Here is a 13,068-nt window from a genome sequence, read left to right as displayed (position 1 = left end):
ATTAAGTTTGAATAGGGCATTCCCACAGGCCTAAGGCCTTCTTACGGGTACCCTATAATATGTTTGAAAAGGGCATTCCCACAGGCCTAAGGCCTTCTTACAGGTACCCTATAATATGTTTAATTAGGGTATTCCCACAGGCCTAAGGCCTTCTTACGGGGTACCCTATAATATGTGTGAATAGGGCATTCCCACAGGCCTAAGGCCTTCTTACAGGTACCCTATAATATGTGTGAATAGGGCATTCCCACAGGCCTAAGGCCTTCTTACGGGTACCCTATAATATGTGTGAATAGGGCATTCCCACAGGTCTAAGGCCTTCTTACGAGTACCCTATGTGTTTTTGTATGGATTGCTATTCACTCTTTTGATGAAAATTATTTTATGATGTCGAAACATTATTGACGTTTCGGGCCAGTCATACATCGTCAGAACCATGATGGGTGACTGGTCCGAAACGTCAATAATTATACTCCTTACAGTATTGGTGTACAGATGATGTTGGACTAAGGTCGGGCGGATTCTGCTGGTAGAAAAATTGGCAGAATTCGGTACTTTTTCTGGTAAGTTTCATGCATGTTTGGGATGTGGATAAAAAATTGAGCAGAATTGGAGGAATTGCCGCCATAAGGTTTGTATGGTTCTGCCAATTTCACTGCTTTTCGAGCAGAATCTGCCACCTTTTCGAGCAGAATCCGCCGGTCCCTATGTTGGACATATCGCTCTCCACTTCCCCAAGCTATCGCTCTCCACTGCCCCAAGCTATCGCTCTCCACTTCCCCAAGCTATCGCTCTCCACTTCCCCAAGCTATCGCTCTCCACGTCCCCAAGCTATCGCTCTCCACTTCCCCAAGCTATCGCTCTCCACTTCCCCAAGCTATCGCTCTCCACTTCCCCAAGCTATCGCTCTCCACTTCCCCAAGCTATCGCTCTCCACTTCCCCAAGCTCACACTGACAGCGTACAGTCTAGTTGAGGACAAACCGGAAAGCCTTCATGCGAAACCAGTCTCCTTATTGAATGTACATCCCTGGAAGTACACACTTCTGTAGGAAAACTCTACTTGGAACAAAGGATATTTGTTCAGCTACATATCAGGGAAAGTCCCATCGCAACACATACTAATACTAGTCTTGCAAGTTAACGAAAAGGCCCAATTCCTTTTGAGTAGCCTTTTGAGTAGCCTTTTGAGTAGCCTTTGGAGTAGCCTTTTGAGTAGCCTTATGGGTAGCCTTTTGGGTAGCCTTTTGAGTAGCCTTTTGAGTAGCCTTTTGAGTAGCCTTTTGAGTAGCCTTTGGAGTAGCCTTTTGAGTAGCCTTATGGGTAGCCTTTTGGGTAGCCTTTTGAGTAGCCTTTTGAGTAGCCTTTTGAGTAGCCTTTTGGGTAGCCTTTTGGGTAGCCTTTTGAGTAGCCTTTTGAGTAGCCTTTTGAGTAGCCTTTTGAGTAGCCTTTTGAGTCACTGAGCCTTTTGGGTAGCCTTTTGAGTAGCCTTTTGAGTAGCCTTTTGGGTAGCCTTTTGGGTAGCCTTTTGAGTAGCCTTTTGAGTAGCCTTTTGGGTAGCCTTTTGGGTAGCCTTTTGAGTAGCCTTTTGAGTAGCCTTTTGAGTAGCCTTTTGAGTAGCCTTTTGAGTAGCCTTTTGGGTAGCCTTTTGGGTAGCCTTTTGAGTAGCCTTTTGAGTAGCCTTTTGAGTAGCCTTTTGAGTAGCCTTTTGAGTAGCCTTTTGAGTAGCCTTTTGGGTAGCCTTTTGGGTAGCCTTTTGAGTAGCCTTTTGAGTAGCCTTTTGAGTAGCCTTTTGAGTAGCCTTTTGAGTAGCCTTTTGAGTAGCCTTTTGAGTAGCCTTTTGAGTAGCCTTTTGAGTAGCCTTTTGAGTAGCCTTTTGAGTAGCCTTTTGGGTAGCCTTTTGAGTAGCCTTTTGAGTAGCCTTTTGAGTAGCCTTTTGAGTAGCATTTTGAGTAGCCTTTTGAGTAGCCTTTTGAGTAGCCTTTTGAGTAGCCTTTTGAGTAGCCTTTTGATGTATTTAGTACTGAGTGTCGTAAGGCTCTAATGGAAGAGGGTCTTATCCATGTACTTACTAAGATGTTCTGATACATATTTAGCACAGGTGACAAGGCTACGTACAACAATTATAGATACCAGGCGTATTTGGTATCGACGTCCTGGTTTTGAAAGGTTGAAACCTTTCCTAGAGTTCGTTCATTGAATGGTTAGCAGCCACTATAAAAAAACGGTATGGATGTCTCAGTTCACAAGTTCTTGCTGTCAATGCGACAGACTTATTTTTCAAGCAGAGATCAGCAGACAGTGAACAAATCTACAGTTGATACATTTCAGGTACACGTTGTGTTTGTGTGGGTATCAGCAAGAAGCAGATATAACGTCATACAAAGGAAGAGCTGGGAGAACTTCTACATACAGCTGAATTGTAAGTTGTGTGCATTGTACTTTTCTTTGCAATATACATGTAGCTACCTAGATTTTCCCAACACTAGTTAGAATAAAAATCAAAAGTTCAGGTCTTCGTTTGATGGTTCGCCAATACACTAGTATCTTGAAACTGTCCGCCTCTCCACACTTCGCTCTTTTCCCATATTCACCTCACCAAAACGAGGACATTCGCTCTTGGGTAGATGTTCCACATCTCCCAGACATCTGTTTCGCAGTGTGGAGAGATGGACGGGTTGTAATTACTTTCAAATGGCGGAGTCCGTTCCAGCTTCTGAGAATACCAATATATTGGTTGGTTGGTATATTTTATTTTACTTTGCCAGAATGAACAGGCATTTCTACCTTCTTGCCTGGACAAGTGGATTGTCCAGGCTCTCACAAAAGACGAAGAAAGGAAAGAAATATTACATGAGAGTGTGAAGCATGCATGATGAGAGAGGAGATAGAGATAGAGATAGATAGATAGATAGATAGAGAGAGAGAGAGAGAGAGAGAGAGAGAGAGAGAGAGAGATAGATAGAGACTGCTTTATTGCCTGGACAAGTGAATTGTCCAAGCAAAATATATCTTCATACTAGTGTAAACCCCTTCTTAAATTTCATCAATTCTAGTAGGAAGATATTACTTGTCGATGCCATCTTCATTTTGGCCTCTCAATTCAACGGAATTCACTGGCGTGTAGTGCCAAGATTCTCTTGCCATCAGGCAACACTACCCAAGACGAGACGAGTGACTGGTAGACTGTTCTTGCTGGTGTCCGCAAGCGCTCTGGGGTCTCGTCGGGTCACAAGGACACCTTATGCAGCAGCTATTTCTCTTATAAGATTGCATGCTTCACACTCTCATGTAATATCTATTTCCTTTCTTCGTCTTTTTGTGAGAGCTTGGGCAATCCACTTGCCCAGGCAAGAAGGCAGTAATGCCTGTTTGTTCTGGTGAAGTAAAATAAAATATACCAACCAACCAGCTGATGATGCTGATGGTGTTCTGTAACTACCACGTGTCGAGCTCGGCCGGAGAGCTCAGTTATAGTGTGATGGTTGATGCTAAACAAATATCGATTTTAATGAACAGTTTTAACTATGGACTCAGATGGCGAGCCAATGTAATCCTGGACAAATAAATAAAAAAGGAAGGACAACATTGTTACGTGTTATGACCAACTATCCACCAAAGTAACCAGAGAATATACATGTACAATCACCAGAGTGCGACAAGACGCAAAACTAACCAGGGAGAGTACTCAGACATTCCTAATCTGAACGTTTGGAAGATTGTCGGGTTGCGTTTCGAAGATGTCACGGTTCTAGCCACATGTACATATACATGTAGGTGGTATGAAGACTACGTAACCTGTTTTATACCTCACTCCATAATACACTTTATCACAGTCTTGGGCAAGATCACCCTTAGTGGTGTATATATCTCCATAATACACTTTAATACAGTCTTGGGCAAGATCTTCCTTAGTGGTGTATATATCTCCATAATACACTTTAATACAGTCTTGGGCAAGATCTTCCTTAGTGGTGTATATATCTCCATAATACACTTTAATACAGTCTTGGGCAAGATCTTCCTTAGTGGTGTATATATCTCCATAATACACTTTAATACAGTCTTGGGCAAGATCTTCCTTAGTGGTGTATATATCTCCATAATACACTTTAATACAGTCTTGGGCAAGATCTTCCTTAGTGGTGTATATATCTCCATAATACACTTTAATACAGTCTTGGGCAAGATCTTCCTTAGTGGTGTATATATCTCCATAATACACTTTAATACAGTCTTGGGCAAGATCTCCCTTAGTGGTGTATATATCTCCATAATACACTTTAATACAGTCTTGGGCAAGATCTCCCTTAGTGGTGTATATATCTCCATAATACACTTTAATACAGTCTTGGGCATGCTCTCCCTTAGTGGTGTATATAATTCCATATACAAATATTACACAGCAATGAATCAAACAAGTCTCTGTCGGCTGTTACTCCGATTTTCGTGTAAAAACACTCATCAGACAGTAGCATATGACCAAGACTAACAAACACTAGAATATATACATGACTGTATACATGTGTTGAGAGAAGAGGGCAAAGGTGATGGAGGTACAACATTTCAATAGCGCGAGGAAAAGGGGTGACAGCGGAAAGAGACTTGTTTGCTTCATTGCTGTGTAATATTTGTATTACTGGCTCTGTCAACAGGACATTGAGCACTGTAAGCAGCCTGAGGACTTTAGACAACTGTCTATCTCCATATACATGTACACAGCTAGGGGAAATTAGAAGTAGCTGTCGGCGAGGAACAAGCCATTAGGAGGTCACACACGGTGAATGTGGAGAGGTATAAATTATAACAAAGGGACCTCGTGTACATGTATATCGTGATGGACACCAGTTATAAAAAAAACCTCGGCTTCGCGTCGGTTTTGATACTGGTGTGGTTTTTGTGATTTTTTTGCAGTTTTGTACAGTTTTTGTGCAGTTTTTATGCAGTTTTGTACAGTTTTGTACAGTTTTGTGCGGTTTTGTGCGGTTTTGTGCAGTTTTTGTACAGTTTTTGTACAGTTTTGTGCAGTTTTTGTGCAGTTTTTGTGCGGCTTGTTGCACTCTCTGACTTCACTTGCACATGTACATGGTTACTTTGGTGCGCAGTTCATGATCATTGTTTTCTTTCTCTTTCTACCGTGTGTGTGTGCGTGAGTGCACGCGTCTGTGTATGTGTTTGTGTGTGCGTACATGTACATATTTCCACCTGACGTACATTTAAATACTGAAGTAATGTGTATGTACATGATGTTACATGTGTGTGTTTGTGTGTTTGTGTGTTTGTGTGTGTGTTACTGTAGGAAAGATGATGCTGATTCACCACAGCTGGCCACTGCTACTCTCGTTAGCCATCGTGTTGCCATGGTACTGTGTAGCCCTGCCAGCCAATGACAGCCATGGCTCCACATCACGTGATGACCAGGAGTCAATGGCGTCACTGGAGCCAGAATGGGAAGAGGTATTGGCGGAGCACCCACGAACCGAAGGCAGCAACGGTGGCAGCATTGGTTACCGACTGGACCACGAGTCATGTCGCAGCGAAATGACCTATATCCTGGTTAAACGAGCTGGCTGCCTCAAGCGTGTATCTATCGGAGTCTGTTCAGGAACGTGCATGTCGAAGCCGGTCTTCCTAAAAACTCACCCTTTTGTCAAATATCCCTGCTCAAAGTGCTTTCCTGTCACATCCAAACCGTATCGAGTGGATATGAACGATCAAGAATGTCGGCAGCAACGACTGGAGAAAGGCAAGGAGGACAAAAACAAATCATTCTCCAACATTTTCTTACTCAGTGCAACCAGCTGTTCGTGCCAGGCATCCGCAATCAAACAATAGAATTATTTCTCAATCACCAATTTCACTGAAGAAATACACCGGTTGTGAACAACAGATTCTCACCTTTTGCCATCATCACTTTTGAATGGTAGAAATTACCTACTTGAGAGATCAGTGCAAGTGGTCACCACAAGATTTTATTCTTCGCTATCCCCTCCAAGATATTACTATCAATTTAAACCAATGAATATCAATTTTATTCTTTCAGAACTTGCAGCGATTTGTTGACACTTATATTATGCTATTGTTTCTACAGAAGTCTGCAATGTTATGAGTTGTGATGGCTTGTCCGGGAGCCCTTAGTGGTCGAAAATTTTGCAGATTCTGCTTGAAAAGCAGAGAAATTGATGGAACCTTATGGCAGGCACTTCCTTGAAATCTGCTCCATTTCTGTATCCACATGCCAAACGTGCAGAACACATACGAGAAACACTACAACATTCTGCCGATTTTCCCGCATTGCCTGCCAAGGGCTACTTTCCATTACCGGTAGTACAGTGAAACCTGTATAAGACGACCGCTCATGGGACCTTCAAAACGTGGTCTCTGCTACCAAGTGGTCTGTCTCCTTAGCCAGGGTCATTTGACTGGAAATAGCATCCCTTGGTCCTGATTGCAGTGGTCTTCTTGGACAGGTGGTCGCCTTATCCGAGTGGTCGCCTTATCCGAGTAGTCGCCTTATCCGAGTGGTCGCCTTATCCGAGTGGTCGCCTTATCCGAGTGGTCGCCTTATCCGAGTGGTCGCCTTGACAGGATTTACTGTCCCGTAATAAAAAGAGTAGTATCATTAATATCTCAGGAAGGAGCGTAAAAATCATTGCTATGCCCTGGATACCTGGCGCTATGCTTCACTTACCACGATTCACAAAGGAATGGTTTGAAGTCGCTTCCCGGTCCGCGCATGATGCTGGGAATGCGGAGGTCGAGGATTTTCAAGGAATCCATCTTTGGAAAATGGCTGTAGATCAGCCCATCCAGGAGGTTACCTGAGAGGGAAATGAAAATAATAATTCGACAGCAGCAGAACGAAGAAGAAAATTAATAATTACAGTAAACTCAGATGAAGAGGCAATGAACCAAGTTTAAGGCCAAAAGGTTTCTCGCCTATAAAATTTTAATAATGATAGTTCTCAAGATTTACCTAGAATATGGTATTATCTTGATGAGAGGCGCGATGGTGCTGAGTCATTGTTACAGGAAACGTACCAATTCCGCCATTATGCACTTGTACATACTTAATAGGGAGGTAATAGACACAGTGCAAGGAAGAAGAGGAATTGTGTGTTGCTCACTACATGGGAGCTCGGGGGGTTTCCTGCCGACTTGTTGTTTTTGTTGTTGTTTTCTTTATTTGAATTCGCTAAAACCAAACGGACAGAACTGTCCAGTGACAAGGGAGCGAATGATGAGCGTCATAATCACTATGCATCAAAACATCTCAGGACAAAATGAGACAGACTATATTAAGGGAGGGTCTGCACAACACTTGTACATAAAGGGGAGTACGAGAACAAAGGCGCGGCAGAAGTCGAAGCAAGAAAGCAATCAACGCCAGAGATATTTTTGTCCACCAAAAACAGAGAGAGAGAGAGAGAGAGAGAGAGAGAGAGAGAGAGAGAGAGAGAGAGAGAGAGAGAGAGAGAGAGAGAGAGAGAGAGAGATCCGAGAGCGAGAGAGAGACAGAGAGAGAGAGACTAACAAATGAGGGCTGAGACCTCTACAGCAGGGCTTTACGTCTGAAAACAACCGCACGAATTAACAAGCAAGTTGTCAGAGAACAGGGAGAGAGACGGGCAGGCAGGCCAACAGGCAGGCATATAATGAAAATATGGCGATAGTGATCCGTCTGACCTCAAGGGTTCATGCTGTGTGGAACAGCAGCAGTGCGAAATTGGGCCGGGTGCGGTATGGCCCGCACCTCGCTGGGCAACGCATTCCAGAGCCTAGCTCCTTGGAACGCGAGACAACCCTTACCCAGCTCAGTGCGGATTGGCGGTGGTCTTAGACCCATAGATAATTGCAGCCGAGTAGGAGCGCCACTGGTTGGTAGCAACAGCACTTGCAGTGTGGGGCTAGCACGGGAGTAGCGGCAGCGCCAAACCAGGAAGATGAGCTTCTGGATGAAGATCTCCCGGACACGGTAGGCGCCGAGTTGGACTAGCAGGTTTCTGGCAGAGGTGCGCGGCGAGCATCCGTACACAGCTCGAGCCGCACGATTCTGCAGAACTTGGAGACGGTCCAGGTGCTTACCCACCAGCGATGCTGAGAAGGCATTGGAGCCATAATGAGAAATCAGGCATGATCACCGACTTGAAGTACTGGATGCGGCTTTGCATGCTGAGGCAGCGGCGCATCCGCCACAGCACACCGACTTTCTTGGTGAGGCGGGCAACGCACCTATCCATCTGGGTGTTCCAAGACATGGCGCTGTCAATGTGAACTCCGAGGTAGCGAGCAGAAGAGACAGATGGCAGCTTAGTCGCATGACACCATACGTCCAGTTCAGGTTGCGCTTCTAGCTTCCCAGCCGGTACTACCAATGCCTGACTTTTTGATGCATTAAGGATCAAACCTCGCTGCTTCAGCCAGTCAGCAATGCATGTCACTGCTCTGGAGAGAGTGGCGGTCAGTTCCTGTTGTGTTGGGCGACTGCAGGTCAGTGCGATGTCATCTGCGAACTGGATGGACTCAGCTTGCTGGGCAACAGATGGTATGTCCCGGGTGTAAAGGCTGAACAGCAGTGGACCTAATACCGACCCCTGTGGTACTCCACAGGAGCAGGCTGCCACTGTGCTAAGCTGGGATCCCAGCTGGACAATCTGGCAGCGATCAGACAAGTATGACATGAGCCACTGGAGCGCTGTTCCAGTGACGCCCACACAGAAGAGATCTTCGACTAGTTGCTGGTGGCGAACCTTGTCGAACGCCTTCGACATATCCAGGAGGACCACACCCGTGAACATGCGGCGGTCTCTTGAGGCGAGGATCCTGTTTACCATCAGCACAAGGGCATCCTCCGTGGAATGTCCTGTCCGGAATGCAAACTGTGTGCTGGGCAGAGAACCAGCCATATCCAGAAAGGTGACAAGTGCCTTCTGCACCACCTTCTCTAGCAGCTTCGAGAGAATTGGGAGCAGGGACACAGGACGGAAATTGTTGGCGACAGATGGATCGCCAGCCTTGTGCAATGGGGTCACATACGCACGCTTAAAGCCAGCGGGTACAGTGCCGGAGGTCAGGGACGCATTGAAAAGTGCTGCAACTGATGGTGCTAGCAGGTCGGCACAGTACTTTAGAAGTAAGCCTGGGATGCCGTCGCTCCCAGTTGCTTTGCGCGGGTCGATGCGCTTCAAAAGCTGTTCAGCATCGCAGGCACGCACATGTTGGAATGAGGTCAGGGCAGACCGAGGCTGTGGTCCCTGAGGCATAGAGAGAACTGAAGGTCGAGCATCATCAGAGACTACCTTGCCAAACGTGGACGCAACATGTTCGATGTCGCATGTCGGCTGGATTGATTGTCTCTTGCGTCCAGTCACAGTATTTAGGACTGACCATAACTTGCGTGGGTTCTGGCAATTATCTTGGCACTGACTTTGGAAGTACTGGTTGCGTTTGCACCTGTTTGTATTCGCAGCAACCGAGCGGGCACGTCTATATGCTGCGTGAGCTTCAGAGTTGGCTTTGTCAGCAAGCCACTTTCGATGCAGGCGACGCTTCAGCTGGTTTATCTTGTATAGCTCTCTGTCAGACCATAGAGGATGGAGCTTGCCTGTCTTAATCTTGCATTGCTGCAATGGCGCATGCCTGTCGAGGACAGAAAGGAATCGTTGATGCCAGTGGTCCCACATGGCTTGCACATCAGAGTCTGGTGGGTACACATGAAGTTCAGCAGCAGCTAGGTCAAGTCGGAAGGCAACCAAGTCAATGTTATCTAAACGGCGACGCACACGCTGCTTGGGGATGTCTGGCCGGGCATGTCTTGCATTGAAGGTTGCTTCAACTCCAAAGTGGTCACTGAGTGTAAGCGGCAGGACTCGGCAATCATGCAAATCCTTATCCTCTGTAGTCAGTATCAGGTCAATAGTAGTGCCAGCTGGACTCCGAGGTGAGACTCGCGTAACGGAGTGGACGATATTAGTGAGGCCATATGCACCACAGAGATCCAGAAGGGGCTGGGCATGCTATGGCTGGGAATGCGAGATATTGACATTGAAGTCACCCATCAATGTGACGGCTGAGGTAACCATAGCAGCTTGATGCAGCGATGCCTCAAGGGTGGACCAGTAGGAGACTGGCGCATCTGGTGGTCGGTATATGCAGCCAATTAAGTGATTGCCTGCCTTTCCATTTAGCTCAACCCACACTACCTCCGTGTCCCCTTGGTTGAGATCCGGCCGTGGTTTGATGGGCAAGTAGGACCGGTAAAAAATACAGACGCCACCTCCTTTTCTCCCCTTTCGGTCATTTCTCACCAAACTGTATCCTTCAATGTTCACTTCTCCATCAGCTATAGACGCGTCCAGCCATGTCTCCGCAATCCCAACAACATCCCATGTCCTTTCCCTAATCAGAGCGGACAGCGTGTCTATCTTGTAGCGCAGGCTGCAGATGTTAAGGAATCCAATGGTGGTATGTGTTGAATGAGATTGTGGCAGTCTGTTAAGAGATACGGTAGCAGCCTGAGGGTAGAACTCCCGCGCAACTGGATTTAGCTTACTCATTGAGAGCTAGATGAAGGTTGCATTTTGCATGGTATTCCCGACATGGATCCAGGGGAATCTTCTGCATGACGCTTTCCAGGGCGAGGTGGCGTGGCTTTGGCTGGAGCAGACGTAGTTGACGTATCTTGAAGCTTGGGCTGGTGCTGGCCACTGTCCTGGTGGACATCACTAGATGCAGGGCTTTGGCTGTCATTAGACGCAGGGCATTGGCTGTCACTGGACGCAGGGCATTGGCTGTCATTAGACGCAGGGCATTGGCTGTCACTGGACGCAGGGCATTGGCTGTCACTAGATGCAGTATGCAGGTTCTGCTGTTCTGTCTGCAAATGCTGGTGCTCTTCAGGTGTAGATTCCTGATGCTGATTTTCCTGTGTCTTCTGGTGCTCCTCCTGCCGTTTCTTCTGCTGTTGCTGCTGGTCTGCTGTGTTTCTCTGTTCAAGACTTAGTGTAGATTCCTGGTGCTGATTTTCCTGTGTCTTCTGCTGTTGCTCCTGTTGTTGCTTGTCTGCTGCGTTTCTCTGGTCATCACGAAAGACCCATGGGCGTGCATAAACAGGCCTGGGCCAGAAGTTTGGCTGTGTGAGGGCTTCAACTGAGGCTCGGCTGATCGTCACACGAGCACCGACCTTGCCATCAGCCTTGCTGATCAGTTTGCTACTAAATATCGTGAGCTGCTGATTGGCTGTCAGGGCACGTTGTTGGATAAAGGATTCCAGTTGCTCAATGCTAATAGCTGGGCGCAGGTTTCCAATCCAAATGACCCCACGCCTGACGCTAAGGCGAGGGGAGACAGAAGAGACTAGTTGCCATGAGTCATCATCCACAGGTAGTGGTGGAACGTGCTGCGAACCCACAGTGTTTGTCTGTGTGTCTGCGACCTTTGGACTGTGGTTTGTAGTACATACCGGGTTTGCTTTATCCTTGTACTCCGTTTCCGTGTCCACTGAGGGCACGGTCTTGCCTGCGTGCCAGGGTGTGGCAGCGCTACGGGTACGGGGTTCAGTGTGCGTTCCCACGTGTTCTGCCTGCTGCTTTGACTTTTTTTCACTATTTGCGCGCGGCTTAGACTTTCCAGTTAGCGTACGGGTACTATTCGTACTACTAGCTGCACTCTCCTTGACCTCCTCGCCTTTTTGTTGCTGTTGGTCGACATGCATGGGGGCAATGGCGGACTGCCTCAAGGAGCTCAGTTCGCCTCGTAACTCCGAAACGTGTGCACATAGCTCATCCACACGCCGTTTCACGCGCTCCTCTCTATCTCTAGACTCACTAACATACGACGACAATTGCTGGATCAAGCTGATGACATTGGCTTCGATGCCTGGGAGACTGCACAGAAGTCTCAGGGGTTCACCTGCCAGCTCGTCCATGGCGGAGAGTAGGTCAGGGTGTGACAGCTACTCAAAATATCACCTACTCTACACTAAGCTACGATTCTACACTACGTCTCCTAAGGGCTCCACTCCGGCCTGATGCCGGGTGGGCTGCGAAAAAAACGACGAAAACCTACGGAGCTCAAAAAACTCAAACCGTTCAAAACGAGTGACTCCTTTTACTTGAATTCTCACTTGACTGACTCACGACTGCCATCCAGAGCACACGAGAAGTCCATCGAACCTTCGACTCGGCAAACCTGCAAGAAAGCACTACTCCCTGCTCAATACACAGTGTTTCGGGGAATTCACCCCTCATCAGTTGAGCTTGAATAGGCTGAGGAAGATTGTGCCTGAAGAGCACCACTTATATAGTGATCTCCAGGCACAAACGTCACCAGGGATACAAACCTACAGAGACGCTCCGTTTCCAGCGCGACAAACACCTCGTGAACATAGCAGCGTGAGTTAGTGTCGCTCATGGAGGTGCTGAACAACGTTGTGAATGGCCAACGGTCCTCAGCGCTTGTTTTTGCATGTAGTTCACCTGACGTCACGAGAAGGCTTGTAACAGTATACCAGTCAAACCGTTTCCAGAAGATGTTATTCAAGAGTATGACGTATGTCCTTTTTCATACTGATACTTCAGAAGTGTTATCGCACTCTTATCCCCGAGGAAACTATACGAGAGAGCTTGGAAGCTCAGGCCAGGGCCCTACGCTATGCTTTTTTGCCTTGATGACCTAGACAAAAAAAAGCATAGGGATTTTATAAATTCTTTAAAAAATCCTTTTTTTTTAGACATTACCTGGGATTCGAACCCGCACTATCGCGCGCCCTGCATGCATCCCCAGATACACTTCGCATACATACTAATTCTTCCAAGTTGTTTCACATTGTGATCTTGCATTTGAAAGCCCTATTTGAATATGCATTGTGGCCAGCCGTCTTTGATGGCACGGTACGGTAGGGATAGGTACGGGACAGGTACGATCGAGGGTAATACGACACCGTCTAGCTGCCCGCAATATTCAAATAGGGCTTTCAAACGCAAGATAATAACGTGAAGCAACTTGGAAGAATGGGTATGAATGCGAAGTGTATGGAGGAATGCATGTAGGGCGATAGTGCGGGTTCGAA

General features: G+C 46.9%; 1 protein-coding gene across 1 annotated transcript; it reads right to left on the bottom strand.

Annotated features, from left to right (window-relative positions):
- Window positions 1-10,551: 10,551 nt before the first annotated feature.
- Window positions 10,552-11,925, bottom strand: LOC135828122 (TPR-containing protein DDB_G0280363-like). Its single transcript, XM_065340555.1, has one exon. The coding sequence runs from the start codon at window positions 11,923-11,925 to the stop codon at window positions 10,552-10,554; it is 1,374 nt and encodes a 457-aa protein (XP_065196627.1).
- Window positions 11,926-13,068: the final 1,143 nt, after the last annotated feature.

Source organism: Sycon ciliatum, chromosome 12 (assembly GCF_964019385.1).
Source record: "Sycon ciliatum chromosome 12, ocSycCili1.1, whole genome shotgun sequence".
NCBI lineage: Eukaryota > Metazoa > Porifera > Calcarea > Leucosolenida > Sycettidae > Sycon > Sycon ciliatum.
This window is presented reverse-complemented; position numbering and strand designations above follow the sequence as displayed.